The sequence below is a fragment of the Gallus gallus genome, chromosome 2 (genome assembly GCF_016699485.2).
Source record: "Gallus gallus isolate bGalGal1 chromosome 2, bGalGal1.mat.broiler.GRCg7b, whole genome shotgun sequence".
In the NCBI taxonomy this organism is placed as follows: Eukaryota; Metazoa; Chordata; class Aves; order Galliformes; family Phasianidae; genus Gallus; species Gallus gallus.
In genome coordinates, this window is record NC_052533.1 from 48,236,163 (window position 1) to 48,254,580 (window position 18,418).

Sequence of the window (18,418 nt, forward strand, 5' to 3'; positions counted from 1 at the left end):
CAAAATTCTCTGTGAAGTGCAAATTCTTTTGGGTACTGAGACCTCCTCAGCTCACTGCTCTTACTTCATCAGGACTTCTTGAAACTCCGCATTTCAGGGAAACTGATGTTAATTTTTCAATTCAGTGCTGCTGGGCAGTTTGCAAATGGAGAATAACTTATTTCTGTAATATTACAAGGGCTAGTTCTGTTAAATTTAATGAATGCTTAATTTCACTATAAAAGGTACTGACTTATTGAGTGTTGTTTATTAAGTGCAGTGCAGAATCACAGGTGCATTGGGAAAAAAATCAAAAATGGTGTTTTAGTAAAGCTTGTAATTAATTTGCACATGAATGGCCAATTTACAGTGTCATTGCCAACCTTAATTTGATATTTCCTAGCATTCTGGGTGCTTGACTTTGCAATCTGAATGATCTTTTAATGTAGTTTAAGTGCAGTCATTGCGGCAGCATTACACAGCTGTGAATAAAAGATCGTGGTGCGAGGTGACAGAAGCTAAGTGCTGTTTGGGCTTTAGTTCACAGAGGAAGCTAATACTGACTGTGTGCAGAGAAACTTTGTGTTGAGTGGGGAAGAAAATTCCAGCTTTTTTTGTCCCAGAACTTTCTATAATAAGAAAACTTTAAACATGACTGTCATTTTTACATACTCTCCCTCTTTTTTACCTTCTCCTATTTCCCTCTCTTATGAGAACTGGAAGGTGCATTGAAATTGGACTCCATACAGACATGCACATTTGTTTCTTGCTCTTGAAACCTTGCTCAGTTTTTCTACACAAAATGTAGCACCTGTTTTTTAGTATGATGATAGAGGAAGACATAAATTTTGGATTCTTGACAAGAGTAATGGGAGTTCTTTATCCAGAGTAATTTCAAAATAATTCTGAAAACAAGACTAAATTGTGATGAAATCTTTCTTACTGTTTTATGTTGCTATTATTTTATGAATACCTATTTTATACCATATCTCATATTACAGTTTTGAAAAATTATCAATAAATGCAAGATCTTAATAATTAATGACTACTGAAATATTTAATATATCAAGCATAGTTTGTCCAGATGATTTATTATACATCCAAAAATTATTGGTTGTAAAGAATTTATTTTAACAGTAACACATCTTGCATGATAAGGAATAGATTCTGCCAGATTTGAACATGGCAAGTGTAGCTTATGCTACTGAAATACCGTGATGATAAGTGTCTTTCACAATAAAAAAGCTATGTCAAGGTTTTTCCTAAATGTGTTCCTGCTTAGGTCACAGACTTCATTATCATTTCAGCAGAGCTGATAACACACATCTGCTTTTGCACTGGTCCTCTATCCATATATGAAACTGCTTTTCATAATGTAATTGTGGTATCATCTAGCTTCAGGTTTTACAGACACTGTACAGAATTGCTTCAGGATTTTAGATCACATTGTATGCTGGATCCTGGAAGTACATTTGTGTTACTCTCCCATAGCTGAAAGGAAAACAAAATATCTATAACATTTTGGAAGAAGATATTTGTAATCCCTGATTTTGCAACATTTGTTCTCTTTTTGGTAGAGTAAAATTGGTGTGAAATGACTTTGAAAAGTATAGATGCTTTCTTTTTTTAAAATTCTTAGTGCCTGACAAGTTTTCCTCATCAAGTCCTGGGGAAATAGACTGAATAGGAGCAGTCTTGTTTCTTCTTCTCCTTTCCTAGGCTTTGTTTTGAAATATATATATATATATATTCTCATATATGTATATATCTGCTAGAGAAAGGTTTTTCACTAGTGAGGCACCCAAGTGATTAACAGTCTAAAAATAGGTGAGACAGATTAGGTGCACTACAGCCTTATGTTGCTTTGGCACTTCTGTTTCTGCCAATTGGAGCCAAATAAGATAGTGCACATACAAATTTGGAAAGCCTCATGGGAGGAAAATAAGCCCAGTCTCCTGACACCTTCCCATTGGGTTAATTTGGCTTTCAATGATACCCAGAACTCTTTACACTGACTTATTTTTAGCTACATTGAAGTGATTTTCTTTTTAATTTGGGGTTTTGCAGTTTCATTATTTACTTGCATGGAATGTTATTCTGCTTTCCCAGTACACTGCTACCAGTAAGGGTACATTTCAGTTTTAGCTAATCTCAGCTACTTTACTGAAGCACATTCAAATAATTAGATTAGAATATGGTGAGGGGATGTAAGAGAAAGTCCTTTTCCTATGATTTGTATAAAAAGGTTAATAAAACATAATGAAGAATTCAGTTAAGCCCTATATTATTGTTTATTGGACATGATCTTTCCGTAAAACACCGCTGATTATTTATTTATTTATTCATTGTATTTTTTTTTTGCCCCGTGGAAGTGAGTTACTCAGATTTGATGCATGGAAGCCAGTTTAACCTCCTTGGTGAAAAAGACATTAACTTTGGTGTTCACGTTGGTAGCATAAGAGAGAGGAGGTTAGGACGATTGCTACTCCTGCAGTTCCTGTATGCCTAAACAGACTTCTCATTTCCCAAATCTGGATGAAAACAGTTGGCGCCGCTAGGAAGGGGCCTTGTTTTGATGGAGCTTGGCTTAACTGTTAGCAAAGGCAGAGGCTGCTCTACAGAATATCTCTTTCTGTCCTTCTTATTTGCACTGTAAAACCAGAACTAATTTTTTTTTTTCAGATGCTAGTGCAAATGTTCTATTTCTTGAAAGCAGTTGTTGACACAAGAGTTAAAACATTTGTCTCCACTCATTCTTTTCCCTAACTGCCATTTCCAATTCCTTTGTTCCTTCTCATCCTTCTTTCGTAACTGTGCAAATTTTTCTAATTGACTGCATAAGTAAGAAAAACATTAGTCTTGAATCTCTGTATGACTCTGATCTTCCACTAACACACACTTCATGCAATAGTTTTGTCTCTCTTAAACCTTTTCTTTCTAAGGGTAAGCTTAAGAAAGAAGTGGGAAACCCTAACATTTAGGATTTCACTGCCACTTGCTGCATCTAGGCTGTAGCACTTCGCACTTCAGTTGAATATCCAGGAGTTCCTGAATGCTAGATTTTATCTGGTCAAACCAGTAATCCCAGCAGCTGCTGAAAAGTTGACCCCTCTGAGCCAGTGCTTCAAGTAATGCATAGGTAATTGATTTTCCCATTAAGCAATTATAATATATGAGCTTTAGCAACTTTGAGGCAGTTTTAGTTTTCAGTATTCTAGGTAATTGCAAAAGGTGGTTACTTAAATTATCCTAAATTGCAGCATTTCCATGACTAGTTCGGGACCCTTTGCCTTAGTTGTGTCTCAAATTCAATTTAAATCAGTAAGAATTGTTTTAATCTGTCTCTTCAATGTAGTGGTCAGACCAAAAGGCAGCATTGGTGGCGGGCGGGGGTAAGTGAGAGAGAAAGAAAAACACTGCTAATGACTGACATTATTTTGGCAGTTGGTGTAGGAGTGAGCTTTTACGTGAGGAATTCTTTTGTGGGAGAGCAGAATAATTGAAGTCCTGCGTAAGCTTCCAGCCTTCAAAATCTCTCAATTCCTTGACACACATTTCCCTTGACAAAGAAAGAGGGAATCAATCCTAAGGCAGTTTGTTAAAACTCTATCAAAAGCAGTGGATGAGGTGTCTTTGGTGGGATAATGTGTCCCAGGAGAAAATCAGCCATCTCCTAGCTGTGGGACTTTTTCTCAAGAGAAATTTCTCACTATTAGTGTGGATTACACTGGAACAACTAAGAAGTCTTATCAAATATAGGAAAGCTATAAGCCCTCTTTCCTCATTGCCGCACCAGAGAGTCCTCCTTTTTGATTTCTACTGATTAAGCTCTGTGTCTGCATTAGCAAATTCTCAGTGGATTATCCAAGACTTATGAATGATTTTCCCCCTTAAATGCATTTTGTTTGCCTGTTGTCCTGCCTGTTTTGAGATTATAACTGACGTATAGTATTCTACTGAAATGATAGATGAAAAAGTCATCCAGATTTTTATGTCTTATCTAGGTGAATATTACACTCTCTCTGGACCAAAGAACTTGTCACACATTAAGGTGAAAACATCTACAAGAGCCTATTGTGAAAACATTGGCAGCTCCCTGCTGTGTCGTGCCATCTCTGCAGGCACAGGGGAACATATCCAGTAATGTATTTTGACAGGCTGGCTTCCAAGTGTGAACACAAAAAATGGAAAATAAGCTGTAAGTAGTAGCAAAGGACTTGGTCTCCCTTTGTGTGTGCATTAGTTTGAAAAAGAATCACACATTAATATACCTATTACAGGTTATTCGCTCTGCTTCCTAACTTGTAAACTGAGTCAAAGTATGCGTAGAACAGCACCACAGAGAAGACTGAGAAGCAATTTTCTGTAGTTTATGGCAGGTGCATCTCCTTCCATCAATCCTATCCATCTGCTGATGAGTCGGAAGAAATGTAGACCTTGCTTCAGAATGTGTATTTTTCCATGTGAGTTAATGTTATACTCCTGTGGATGATGATGCTAGACTAATTTTGCAAAGGAACAATTATTCTCCTGGTGCAGAGGTTCTCTAGTAGAAACATCCAGTTGTTCTGCGCTTATCTGCACATACTATGCTTCTCAAAGGGCTTCATAAAAATATTTGAGCTGTTTACATTGTGGATTCATCATTTGACTATACTTGGAGGTGCTAATGTGCTTGGCTGTACAGATAGATGAACGTGTATATGTAGAATACACATGCTAGATGCACCCAGTTTGAGATTGATCTTGATCTAAAGCTCTCAGGAGTAAAGTTGTGCGTGACCATTTCCAAAGGTTATTTTCCTTCCCCCGGTTGTAGTAGAGAGGCACGTTTTTGTTGTTGTTTGGGTTTTTTTTTGTTTGTTTGTTTGTTTGTTTTTCAACAAAATGTAGGGGCAGGACTTTGGAAGTCTGGCTTTCCAATGCCTGGTTAGAAATCCTTTTGGGTTTGTGTTTTTTTCCATATAGCTGCTTACTCCTAATAATCATACAGATTAATAAGCTACTTAAATCTACGCTTCCTCTCACCTAGCTACAGCTTTACCTTAAGATATAAAAAATAACTATTGTCTAAACATAACAGAAGTGGTGTTATTGGTTATTGATCTTAACATGTACAGGTATCTTATTTCTGTGCTCCTTTGCAACGTATTCAGATTTAGCAGTGCATGTAATTAAGCTACATACCTTTGGAACACTTTTTAAACTAATACTTACATAAAACATGTTTTCAGGGTATTTTTTTTACTCCTTTATTGATTAGGATCTCCTGTTTTAAAAAGGGACAAAAATAAAAGTCTGTTCCTTTAAGTTTGGTGTAAGAAAAGATGCTTTATGCAGTGCAGAAGACTTTCAGTAGACCTGCTGCTCTGCGAAACACAGCTGTTCTAAGCTTGTATACATTTAATTTATGGTGTTGCTTTTCATGGTCATAGGTGTTAATAGTAATGAATACGTAGGATGAAAGTGGTTCTTGTTTGTTTTCCTAGGAAAATTCACAGCAGAATGTACTTAAAAAACAAACAACAACAACAACAAAACACCAGTAAAACAAGTAAAAGAAAAAGTGAGAGATGCTGATCCACATTGAATTTTTTTTCCTAGTAACCGAATAACATACCTAACAACACATAATTCTGGCAGTACTTAGTGACTGCAGACTAAGAACTTATCCAGTTTTGCCTTGAATTCAGGACAGAAATACTTGTCCCTACCTGCTGCAAGAGTGGGTGTAATCCATGGCCCAGATCAGCATTGGTTTTGTGACTTGTGGTTTTGTGAAATAAGTGGTTGGCATTGGAGAAGCTGGTTAAGTCCCTCCAAACATGAAACATGTTGAATGCTCAAGGAATGAGCAGACACAGAGGCTAAGCTGCTGTCCTACTTCTGCTGGTCCATGTTCATGTGGTAAATGGCTGCAACATGGAAATGAAATAAAAATTTGCATTATGAATGCTGACCGTGTTGCGTATACATAAATGAGTAGGATCTCCTAAGCTATTGTCAGTTCAGCATCTTTTGCCACCAGTAGATTTGTTTTGAAAAGAAAATCAATACATTCTTGTAATGTTTATTCTCTGAAAAGCAACATCTTGTTAATTTTTCTTTAGACTGACTAAGCTGTAGAAATGGTCAGCTTTCTTACAGATTTCAGCTGTGATACATATTCTTTTCCCCCAGTGATATGGTATTTCAGCTGTGGTACATATTCTTTTCCCCCAGTGATATGGTGAACATTTTCAGATTGTGATGACAGACACATCTTTTGCGAGTTTCTATACTAATAAAACAATGGAGACAACTACTTGCTCTGATTATGCTGTAGTGTCAATTTTAATGCTCATGAGACACAAAGAACTTGAGCACCAATATGTTTATTGACAGAGCTTAAAGATACCAAAGACTGAAGTCACAGCAGTTACCACTAATCAGCATCTCCATTACTATCTCCAGAAATGCTACCCTTTGATGAACAGAAAATTCTAAATTTCTGGATTAGATTAATTTCTTTCTTGTCCTGTCCTAAAGCTTACCAAGGTGAGTGGTAGGAAAGCTGACAAGTACTACAGCTTCCAAAGGTGTGAGCCTTATCCTCAAAGCTTGAAGGACACTGTCCGTAGCATGCATAGCACTAGAAATCATTCAGCATCAGGGCCTGGAAGGGAGCTAACTAATGTTAAACATCTGAAAACTGTAAATGTCAGTGCGGAGCTGAGAGGATATGTAGAATAAACGTGGCTGTCCTCTTCTAAAAATGAGGTGTGAATTAACTGGCGGCACAACAGAGCATTTTTTTTTGTGATGAAAATCTCCCAATACTTGAAGGTTTTGACTCTTTTGGGATCAAACTTGAAGTTTGGTGATGACAGAGAGGCTCTCCCATTTTTCTCAGGACTTTCGTAACAAACACTCCCAACACATGTATTCAGTACAGTTTCATTTCACTCCTGTTCTCGGCTGGATTGGCTGTATACTGAGAGTGCAGCACCCCAATTATTCTGTCTGTGTGAGCAGGCCAATGCCATGCTTTTTGTCAGTGTCCTTGAAAAACAATGGGAGACCAATGGCAATCAGCATCAGCTCTCATCTTTTTATCTCTAGAGAGGAGTATTCAGCCCTATATTCCGCGTAGCCTTGACACTGCTCTAAACTGAATTTAGAACTGAAACGTTTTGGAAGGAAAGCATAATTAAAGTTGTATTTGTTTCATCATCATTTATCCTGTAACCTTCACTTAGAAGTTATAAATATATAATATTTATTATGTAACATACATATATATGGTATATATATTATATTCTAAATTATAGTATAAAGAATAAATATAAAGATATTTCTGAATGACAGCTTCATTATTCTTCAATGCTTAAACCTTAGTAAAACATTAATAAAAGAGTTGTGCAGCAGTTAGAGATGGGGCCCAAGTGGTTTGCAGCTGATTCAGGATAGTTGAAAAATGACATATGGTGATATAGAATATCAATGGTGTCTGGAACGTACAGGTAGTTGGTCACATCACTAGAAAAAGTGCACTCCTCTGCCATGTGGAGCTGGACAATTGTGAGTCGCTCCTTGTTAATCCAGTGATGGAAACATGGATAGGTCTGAGAAACCTCTCACAGTGTCTGTCGACCTGCACATAGTGGTTGCAACTGAAAAAGGTGTGGGTGGAAAAAAATGTCTCCCAGTCTCTGTAGCTTTACATTTCAATGGGTAGCATCTGGATTTCCATATATTTAGAGTGGATGGAGGACTTGGAAGTGGTAAAGTTGCATGTGTTGAAGGAAATGGGAAAGAATGACTAGCGTTCTCTGATGCGTTCTTTGAGATGTCTGCATATATGTAACTGTCTGTTCTTGGAAAACTGTTGCTGTAATAAGAGCAAATTCAGATTTCTTTGTCCAGGTTTTGTTTGAAAGGATGTAATTAGGATAGCGTTTTCCTTCAAAGCATCATATGCACACAGGTGCAGCAAAATCTTTGACTGAATTGCAAACTTGTTACCCAAACATCATATTTTATGGGCACATGATAGGTTTCTCTCTGTAGAAGGATCTCAACTAGAGGAAAAGGTATAGAATATAAAAGAAAGCATGAACTCAATGGGAAGCACAAGAAATTGATATTTCTGATTGGAAAGAAAACTATTAAAATTTAGAAGTTATGTATTTTCAGTACACTAAAAAATGACATCTGCATTTTTGAGTCTTTCAATTGCCACTAAGTTTGTCTTAAAAGAAAGTGGAAATGAAGTTAGTTTAATTATACTGTTTGGTATTACTCTTCTGGAAATGAGATGTCTAACCAACATTTTGAGGAAGAAGGCACTTGAACAGGCACAACTGTGTAATTAGTATTTAATAATTCTGTTTTTCAGTTCATCCGTGTTTCCCTACCCCTTGAGTATTTCTCTTGAATAATGCAGGTTGCTAGTTTTCTTGTGAAACTGAATTGGAGCTCGACTCACTGGGAAGTAGAGAGCTTATTACTTAATGAGAAGAACAGGTATCACACGTGTTAGGTGCATCGAATCCGAAGAATCTGGAAGCATATCTCCTATCTCCACCAATTAATCTGACACAGTCCTCAGACAGAGGACTTGATATAGTTATTGACATGTAGGCATCCCATGTTGTTTCACAAAACTGCATAGCCTCTGCCTTCAGAAGCATGGGGGTCTGCTTTAAGCCTTGCATTACCAACTTGTTGCCTTGAATGCTGAGGGCACTTCAAACCATAGGTATGTGTGGTGACTGACTGTCACCAATGTCATGTGTAAATTCAGGCTGTGTTTTGCTGAACAACCAAGCTATAGAGACATCTGTGTGGGTATGTTTAAAAAGTCTTTATAGAGGACTTTGCAGTGCAAGAAGAAACACAGAAGTAATCGTGGCTTGCTAACACATGGAGATTTGATGTGTTCTGCTTCAAAGGTTTAGAATATTTTAATTTTAAATATATACAAACATATATATATACTTATATATTCATTTTGTTTTTAAAAACTATTTTATTCCAACTTATCTCTAGCGTTATGGTCTGTTTTCAAGCTGTGTTGAATACAGATTTCAACATAGGGCTCTTCTAAGCTAATGTGAGGAAATAGTGGCAAAAATATATTGGGAAAGGCAAGAACCTTCCATCTCCAAGGACACCTCTTCAGCAACTTTAACCACCAGTATCACAAAGTGAAAGAATGACCAAGCAAATGAGTGAATGTTGTTTGAACACTCTTCCAGCTAGAAGTGATTCACTCTTAAAAGTGGGTGTCTTTGAAGCAGAGCTGTTAGCGGGAAGTGTGCAGTGGTAATGTATGAGGTCTAAATGTAGCTCTGGGACTAGACTGGAACTAGATCCACACAGAGATATCTCCTGGTACCTTCCTTGCACAGCAAGTGTGAGAAATCTTCCAGGACATCTTCTTAGAAATGTCCTCATTATTTATTTAGTCATCGGTGAAACTAATGGTTGTGACTGAAGATACCTTAAGGCTGTTTTCCATCTTGTCCTTGGAATGAGCTAACAGTCTTCATTCACGCTGAGCATTTCTAAACCATGCTAAAGCTTGTTTTGCAGACAGCACATGGCTTGTTTTTTTTTTCCTATTATGGATTCAGCTTGGTGAATACTCAAAACCTCTAGCTGATTAACACTACCCTTGGTAAGAAATGGAAGAAAACCATGCAAATAATGTGTCCAATGCAGCAAATTTGTTTTCTGTGAACTACTTATTCTTGCATGGGAGACTACAGCACCTCATTCTGTCACTTACTAATAACAGCAGTGATGTATTATTTTTCACAGTACAGAGAGATAAAATAATCTCACCGTGGTAAGTTAGCTTGAATTGTCACTTCATGTCACCATTCCTGAGACATTTGTTCAGCATCTGTTTACTGCCCGGGTCTTATCATCACTTCCCAAGCTATACTATTTGGGAACCTGAGTTTTGAAACTTTGCCAGTACGGCTGAATAGTTCCATTATTATTATTATTATTGTTGTTATTGTTATTATTACCCGCTTTTTGACTTTAGCAAGGACTGGCCATACACCACAGGCTGCAGGGAGAGTCTTATAGGCATCCAGTGGTGTGATACTGGTATCCTATCAAAAGGGTACAGCAACAATGGAAAAGGAAAACCTAGACAACTGAGTAGATTATCAGACAAAGCAACTATATAAATCTTCAAAGGTTCAAACAGCTTGTCTACTTGAACTTACAGTGTCCTGGATGGAAATATGTACTTGTTTTAAAATTGCACTGGTTCTGTTTTTCAAATAGGAATGTTATTGTGCAGTGTGAATCATCATAGAGAATAATAAGCTACAGACCTTGCAGAAGGGAAGTTGCCCTTTCTGGAAAAATACATTTGCAAGGAAGTGTTGCATTTTAGTTAGTATGACCTTGCCTAAACTCATATTTCCCCTTGGCTTTGTTTGTTATGTTTAACATTCCAATCCTCTGTTTTGTTAGTTTGGGGATAATCAGCAGCAGGTTTGCTGCTCTGTTGAAGTTTCTTAAAATGAACCGAAATTCACTTTCGCTATTAGTATGGTATTTGATGTACCTCTGAACCTTAGCTAAACACTTTGTTAAATTTGATAGATCACTTTTCCCCTGATTTTTATTTATTTTTAATAATTAAAATTATTTGATTAGTCTTTTCTCGTCTGATAAGGAAATATATATATATATATATGGAAATCTCCTCTATCTACTGGTAGTCTAGTACAATGTCATACAGATAAGTCTGCCTGGATGTTTTTCACTTAGTCCTAATGTTATGGAACAGAAATAAATGTGAGGGGAAATATTTTGTTGTTCGGCACTTCTCAGATTATGAAACAGTGTTTATTCACTTAAAATACTGAGCTCATTCCATGCAGGAATTAATCTTTAAAAGGAAATTATTTATGGGAAGGAAGAAAGTAAACTTCCTTCAGATTTTAAAGAGGGATTTTCAAAATGTTAAGTGTGAGTGGTCTGACCTTCAATGAAACTTCACAGAATGCTTAAAATACTTTGTTTGTTTGTTAGTTTTTTAAGTCCAAATACATACAGATATTTAAAAGCTTGCAGTCAACTCCTTGAGAGTTGTTTATTGTATCTTAAAAAATACAACATGTGCTGTTGTAGCCTAACAGCAGTCAAGATTTCAGGCTTTTTTTTTTTTTTTTTTTTTTTTTTTTTTTTTTTCCCTACAGAAAGGCATGGTGAAAAGAGCTGATGGATTTTCTTTATTTCAGGAGCTTGTTGTGGGAAACAGTGGTCACATTTGAGCGACTCCACAGTCTGATAATTCACATACGGTCAGTCACTGCGTGTGTGGGGGCATGGAGGGTGATGGGGCCAGGCAAAGGCAGGGTGACAGCATTTTTCTTAGCTTCTGACATGAGGCTGTTCGTCTGACTTGGAAGAGATGGAAATAAGCAGACAAAACTCTGGTTCTCAAAAAATTACTGCTGATTTCAGTTTGAGCAACATTTCCCATTTAGGCTTTTTTTGGAAGTCTCTTCATCTATCTTTCTTTCCATCCTCCCCTGGGACTCCCACTGCTCCTCGCATAGGTTGCAATTAGGACTGAACAAGAAAACTGTAAGAACATGAGCTCCGGTACCATGTATGTGACAATTCAAATACCAGTCAAAAAAATTGTTTCTTAGCCTTCATTCTGGCCTTATGCTGGATCTTGGTTTCAAATTAACTCTCTAGCAAGGGGAAAGAATTCCTAGAAGGACGTGCACTGCTCAGCCTGTGAAGGTAGACAGAAAATGAAGGAATGCGGGGATAATATTCAAGAGATTGAATAGCTCTTTTGGGAAATGATGAGACTTTTGCCCTGTGGATATTATGTTATCTTGGTAGCTCTCAGTGATGGAAGATAAAGCAGACTGAAGAGGATTCCACAGCCTGTTGATGAAAATGATGAGCCTTCGGTGTGAGGAAAGATTAGAAAGATGAAGACTGTTTTATTTAAAGAGGAGATAAATCAGAGTGGATACTTTGGTCTTCTTGAAACATCCAGTTTTATAGAACAGGTGTTATCTCTTTCCCACAGCGTAACAACCAGAGGGCAGGAAAGTAATGAGGCAATTCTTTCAATTTGGTAAATAACTGTGTATCAAGTGTATTTGTAAGCCAATATCAGTAAGGCAAATAGTTAATTAGGTTTCACAGCACTGCTAGCCGCATCTGCCCAGAATGGAAGCAGTTGCAGTTAATTCATATATAATAAATGTTTTCAGAAGGCTATAAACTCTGCCCTTGATCTTACTGATGTGCTCTGCAATTCGCTTTATGAGCAGTTCTGCCAGTTTGTAGATAATGATCCTATCTGAAAGGCAAGATGTGCCAAATGAGACAGACAGATAAGTAGTTCAGCAGTCCAGTGTTCATAAATCTGTGACTGAAAGTGCTATGAGAAAGCCGAGTTTGTAGAGAAGTAAATGAGGAACAGCAATACTATATTGTACCGATGTTAGTTTTACATTAAGGCATCCAGAACTGCAATGTGAGAAATCCATCCTAGAGACTATATATAAAGGTCTTATAAGATGATGATGGAGACTCCATTAGTATTCTGTACCGTTTTTTTTTTCTTCAGAATATAATTCTAATTCTTTTTTTCTTTTAAATGTTTTATAGTAAAAGACTTTGTTTTAAATATACAGAATAGTTACAGAAAATGAACTTCTCTAACTGTGCAATTGCTCATTGTCATTCAGATGTGAATTTGATTCAGCAGAGGGATTTTTAGAAAACACATGCATGAATTCCAAAGTGAAATGTATTTCTCCATATTGGTCTAACAAATACTGGTGTTTTGTTAATTGGAGAAAGGGGGAAAAAAAAGTGATGAGAAAAAAAGCTGGCAGCTTGTTGAAAATCAGAAGTGATCCTGTACTGGTTTGACTTAATTGTAGCACCTGCAGACTTTTCTCATGAATACTTTTGAGGAAGAAGGTAGCGTTCTGAAAGAGTTGAATGAAACTCACTAGCTAACATTGCATGGTAGATGGAGGAAATGAATGGAAAGCAAACTGAAATGCCGGAATGAAAAGGAAGGCAAGACGAAAAGGAAAAACTCATGTATCTGAATGTTTAACTCATTTTTTTCTGAAGCACAGAAAATTTCTAGACATTTCAGATGAATTAATGTCAGATGATTGGATTATATTACAGAATGTTGAGAAATTTGTAAGTTAGTCACTCTTTCCAGAAAATGACTGCAGGAAAAACTTGCTACATTTCTAATGCATTTTTCAGTTTCAGTCAGACCCAGTTGCTCTGACTCAGGCTACCAGTTGCCTTAGTCCTTGGGAAGTCCTGATGCTGTAAGCAGGGCTTCACACAGAGTGGAGTATTGCACATCCACAACAAAATGGCAGAACCTCATCCCTGCCTTTTACTAAAATGTGAATTGACTTCTTTTTAGGGTTTTGATTTTTAATTTTGTTTTGACTCATTGCCTCTAGTCTGAATTATGTCATGGCCCAGACTTGGGGAAGGGGTATTGTTCAACCTATTTTGGGGATAAGCTGTCATTAGATGCTTATAATCAGATTACACTGGTTTTGAAGGGAAGTTTATAAAGATGATTTTTTTACAGAGAAGGGATGATGAGTAGGCAGATGTTCTATTAATTTCCTGCTTTGGGAATTTTCAGATGAAGTAACTTTATCTGACAAATAGACCCAGTTAGTTGCAGAGAGGTGACTACTAGACTAGAATTCAAGTCATTAAGTGATACTGTATTGTACTAGTCTGGACAGACTACCATAGGTAACTGCAGTATCAAAAATACATATAATATCAGCTGGAGCCTGGGAGGAGGAGTGGTGTATTTTACTGAATCAAAATATGACAGAAAATGAAGAAACCTTTAGGCAAACAAGCCTTCGGGTACATATCTCTATGATCCTGCAGCTCTTCCTCTGTCTATCACAGTTGCAAATGCATTAGTTACACAATTCAGACTAAAAAGGTAAGAGAGGAATGCACCACTTCTAGGCATGGAGACAGTCACTGGGTAGAGTAGCAGGGGTTGGAGTCCATGATTAATCTCTCCAGCTAGCGTTATTAATGTTCCAAATGTCACTCCTTATTCATTTCACCCACTTGAGTCTGTCACATCCTTTCGTGCCGATGGTTCTGAGAACAGGTTTGACATGTAGTGTATGATAACAGATGTGCAGCTGGAGTAGCTGACTGGGAAAAAAATTAAGCCTGTTGTGAGGGACGTGGATTCCTTACCTCCAAACACTGTTTCTTAATTCCATAATTGTCCACATGTTTTAGGGAATCCATATAAATTAAACTGCCTAGAGAAAGTTTGCATGGTTGAGAGGACTGGGTAGAGGTCTGGGATTTTCAGCTTTGTAATTCTATGAAAACCTCAGCTGTCACCTATGAACCAAACTCATTCTGTTGTCTTCTTCTGAAAACTAGAGATGGATTGTTGTGAAGTTAACTCAGTATTTGCTTGTAGGGAATGACATATTGTGAACACATGGGACACAGATCTGTAGGTACAATTTTCACACTTTCACTCTTCAGAACTTGTGAGGCTAAGACTGATTTTTCCTCAAATGCTGAAATTTAAATGTTACCTTTTCAACATTTCAAAAGATGTAAGTTTTAAAAAGGCATATAAAGTGTTTACTGGACAATATAGATTTTTTTTTTTTAACTTCCATAGATTTTGTGGAGAGGTAATATGAGAATGATGGGAGAAAAAGGTAAAAAGAAATAAATTAGCTCAAGTCAGCTTTGCAAAACATGTATATGACTCATTTTAGGATCGACTGAAGCTCAACGCTCAACATCCAGATTGCAATCCATTGTGCTAGAGGCTATTTACAACTGATGTTATAAAGTCTGTCCATCTTGTCCTGCAATGCCACAGTTGGATATAATGAATGAGACTGGCCGAGGAAAAGTGGGAAAAAAGAGTAACAGAAATGATTGACTGTATGCAGTTGTCAGGCCATTTAGTGAGCTTGCTGTGTATACAGATGCTATATTTCCATATTAATGCTCAGAAACATGAAATGTGGAGACACGTCCTTATCTCATTCTTCTTCAGATTTTTGCATCTTAACTGAAGATATATATGTATATATATATTTATGTGGGCTAAAGAATACTATTTTATGGCCGAAATATCCACCAGAGAAATTTTATTCATGTTGATGTCTGCTACTGACTTCCTTTATGAGGAATTTTGGATAGATTTGGACATTGACCTATATTAGAATGGCAAATCTGACTTTCCTTTGTGGCAATTGAAGAGAGGCAATTCTGGTGCAGTAGAAAAGGAAATTTGGTGAGTGAAGACTCCTCTGATATTAAAAGGGAAAGGTCATGTGTTCTCATGTAATAAAGTACTTCTTATGCTCAGGATTAATTAGCTGATAAAAGGTGATACTTAGAAAAGATATTTTTATCAAAGGGCCCAGCATTACTTTAGTAATTAGAATCTCTGTGAGTTAATATCACAAAGATCTGCACAACATGGTTTTTTTTTTTTTGTCTTTGTAGAAAATCTCTTAGTGCTTCTGGACTGCTTTTGACTTTCCCAGTTTTTAGATGCATGACTAGTAAAGAGGCCAAGCAGTCCTCAAATGGAAATAACCATTGGCATTGAAAATAGATCTGCCAAAGTTAGCCTTTTCTTCCTTATTCTCTTCTTTTTTCTCTTCCTTCATCACTCCCTTAGCAAACCATGATGTTTACTAACACATGCTGGTCCTTTCTTGATCAGTTAGCAATGAAGTTGCATCCTAAAAAGCCATCTTTCCAGCTTTTCTGGATTATATTTCATGACAACATACATTTTAAAAGCTTGAACACCATAAAAATTGAATTTCTTTGTCCTAGACAGTGTTATGAGAAAGAAAAATTAAGCTTTGTATAGACTACAGCTCTTAAGTTCTGTTAATACCTTTTACTTCTACCTTACTTTTACTTACTTCTTGAAGATAGGGACTTCCACAGGTATTATTTAATAAGCATTCCAGCTACAGTGAAGTTGCAGTGCCATTGATTCACTGCATTATCAAAAGGTCCATTGCTTAATGTACTTGAATTGCAACTTGTTTTGGACACAGTAAGAAAGCAACTAACTCTTTGATGAATGGCACTTAAAGCTATAATTGAATATATTGCTTTGAAGTGATACATTGGCATTTACTTTCTGCTTTAACTGCAGAATTGTTTCACGAAGAAAAGATAGAGTCTCATAACAATCGGGATTGCTTTGCATAATATTGTCTTATCTGTGCTATGAATCTTTGCCAATATTGGATGCAAAGGACAAAGCTCACACACTCCTCAAAGCTTGTTTGTGAAGATGCCAAGCGCTGAGATTCTGAAATGAGGCTGGCATTAAAAGATGCTAAATAGGCTTTTTCCTCTTTAGCATTATTGAAAGTTATCTTCTTGTCTCTGTCCCGTCTTTAGGAATCATTCACACAGAAGATAGTTGAAAGATGTACTGAAAAATGAACATTGTTTATTTTCATGCTTTTCTTGTCCATTAAATTACTGCATTTTCTTGAGAACAGGGTGATCCAGGTAAATAAGGCATAGAGCTAAAAGCCACGAGATTTGCGTTTCACTCTTCTGTCCTCAAACCTGTTTTTGGTTAATTGCCAGACCATAAAGATCAATATCAACTGAATATATCACCTAAATATTTAGATATAAACGAACTTCTATTTTTTTTTTTTAAATTAGTTCTATTGCTGAGCCATAGAGTGAATACTGATGTGAGTAATTTAGGGCTCTACAGTTGGGATTGCAGCACTGTTCTTCTAGGAGCCTCAAAGACCACCATAATTCCCACCTGACTGAGCTGTTTGAAAGCAAACCCCAGAACAGTCTTTAGGCGATACTGACGGTGGAGTGTCATCTTGAAGACAACAGGACAACTGTACCAGAGAGGTCCTTGACTTTACCACATTCATGTCATAGGTTGGTTAGAGACTCAAGAATGTAACGCACAAGCCCTGATTACTAGTCAACTTACAGCTTCTACTGGGATTTTGTAGTTGTCTTCAATTTTAACATGACCAAATGTACCATCCTTGTTGAACTTCTAACCTTTTGTTTTCTATTAAAATAACCACAAAAGGAGGTAATTTACTTTTTATGTCTCTTCGTTTTGGAATAGAGAAGCGTTGTGTTTAAATTTCTCCTTTCGAATGTTGGAGAAGTAAATCTGTATTACTTATAATGATTATCTCACTACTAATGAATAGCTTGCTGCCTGGTGCAACTCTGAGCCCTTTGTATAAATAGTTGTTCATCAGCAGTTTATGATTTGTTAAGGATCACCAGTTATGTGAAATCATTCAGTATATATGAATAATTCTTTTCAAGGTAAATGTTCATAGACTGTTGTGCGCATTTGATATCATCAGTGATTATGAACTCATATGTCTTGCTGGAACTTTCAGAAAAACAGGTTGTCTCAGCTCCAGCACCCTCACTAATAGGGTTACAAGAAGGATTCCTGAGAAAGACGAAGATTTTAGCATTTGTTTGTGGGAGAAAATCCCCAAAATACAAGTTTTGGAAAACTTAAAACCTAACACAAATGTTTTAAAAAGAAATGAGAATATTTATGCAAAAATGAAGTGGCTGGTGCCATAAAATACAGGCATGGTTTTTGGTGGGTGGAAAGTCTATCAGTCAGGTGGTCGCATTTGGATCCTGGCAATGTAAGGGTGAAGTTGGGTCAAACGAGCTGTAGGCAAAGTTAGCATGAGGTCCCCTGGCTGCAGGTTTGGAAAGGTCTTTGTGTTGGAGAAGGGCTGGGGAAGGTAGTCTGATCCCCTGTGCATGACATTTTCATGGGAGAGTCTCCAAGCTGCTTCCTTTCCTCAGAAGGTGTTCTGATGAGGGCAGTTTTCTTCATCTGTATTGCTTCTGTCTCCTCTCTCTCTCAGGCTAGGCTGCCTCATTTCACTAGCCTTCTCCCAAACAGGGACTTATGTCTGCTTTGGAAAGGAGCAGGGCAAGCTTCTACCCTCTGGCACATTTGACAGGATGTGCAGAGCAATCCTTTAAGGGTGTAAAGTGAGATGATTTTCTGTTTGTTTCACTGCTGAGTTACATTAGCAAAGGTTACAGGTACAAAAGGTACACCTCGTTTTTGCTTCTGATGCAGCTCAGATAGCTGAATAATTCAGATTTCCATTCCTATTGATGAATGCCTTCCCTCCCCACACCCCAACCAAGCAGGCTGGAGGTGAACAGAAAGGAGCGTAGGTGGTGAGGACAGCTACAAATGATCCTCATGGTTTATTTAAGAGCACTGTCCTGAAGGAGTGACACAGTAACCTTGGCTGTGACCTTCCTCCTTGCTGCTGGCTGTTGCACAGAGCATTTCTGGAATTAATCTGGGGCTCTGACTCAGCGGCACTGACGTGGC

The 18,418-nt window shown here is 37.3% G+C and overlaps 1 protein-coding gene across 1 annotated transcript in view; it reads left to right on the forward strand.

Annotated features, from left to right (window-relative positions):
- Positions 1–18,418, forward strand: part of PDE1C (phosphodiesterase 1C) — a 295,579-nt gene that overhangs the window by 133,335 nt on the left and 143,826 nt on the right. The window contains 1 exon segment of the mRNA XM_046938139.1: positions 11,229–11,291. Coding sequence (XP_046794095.1) covers positions 11,229–11,291 — 63 coding nt within the window.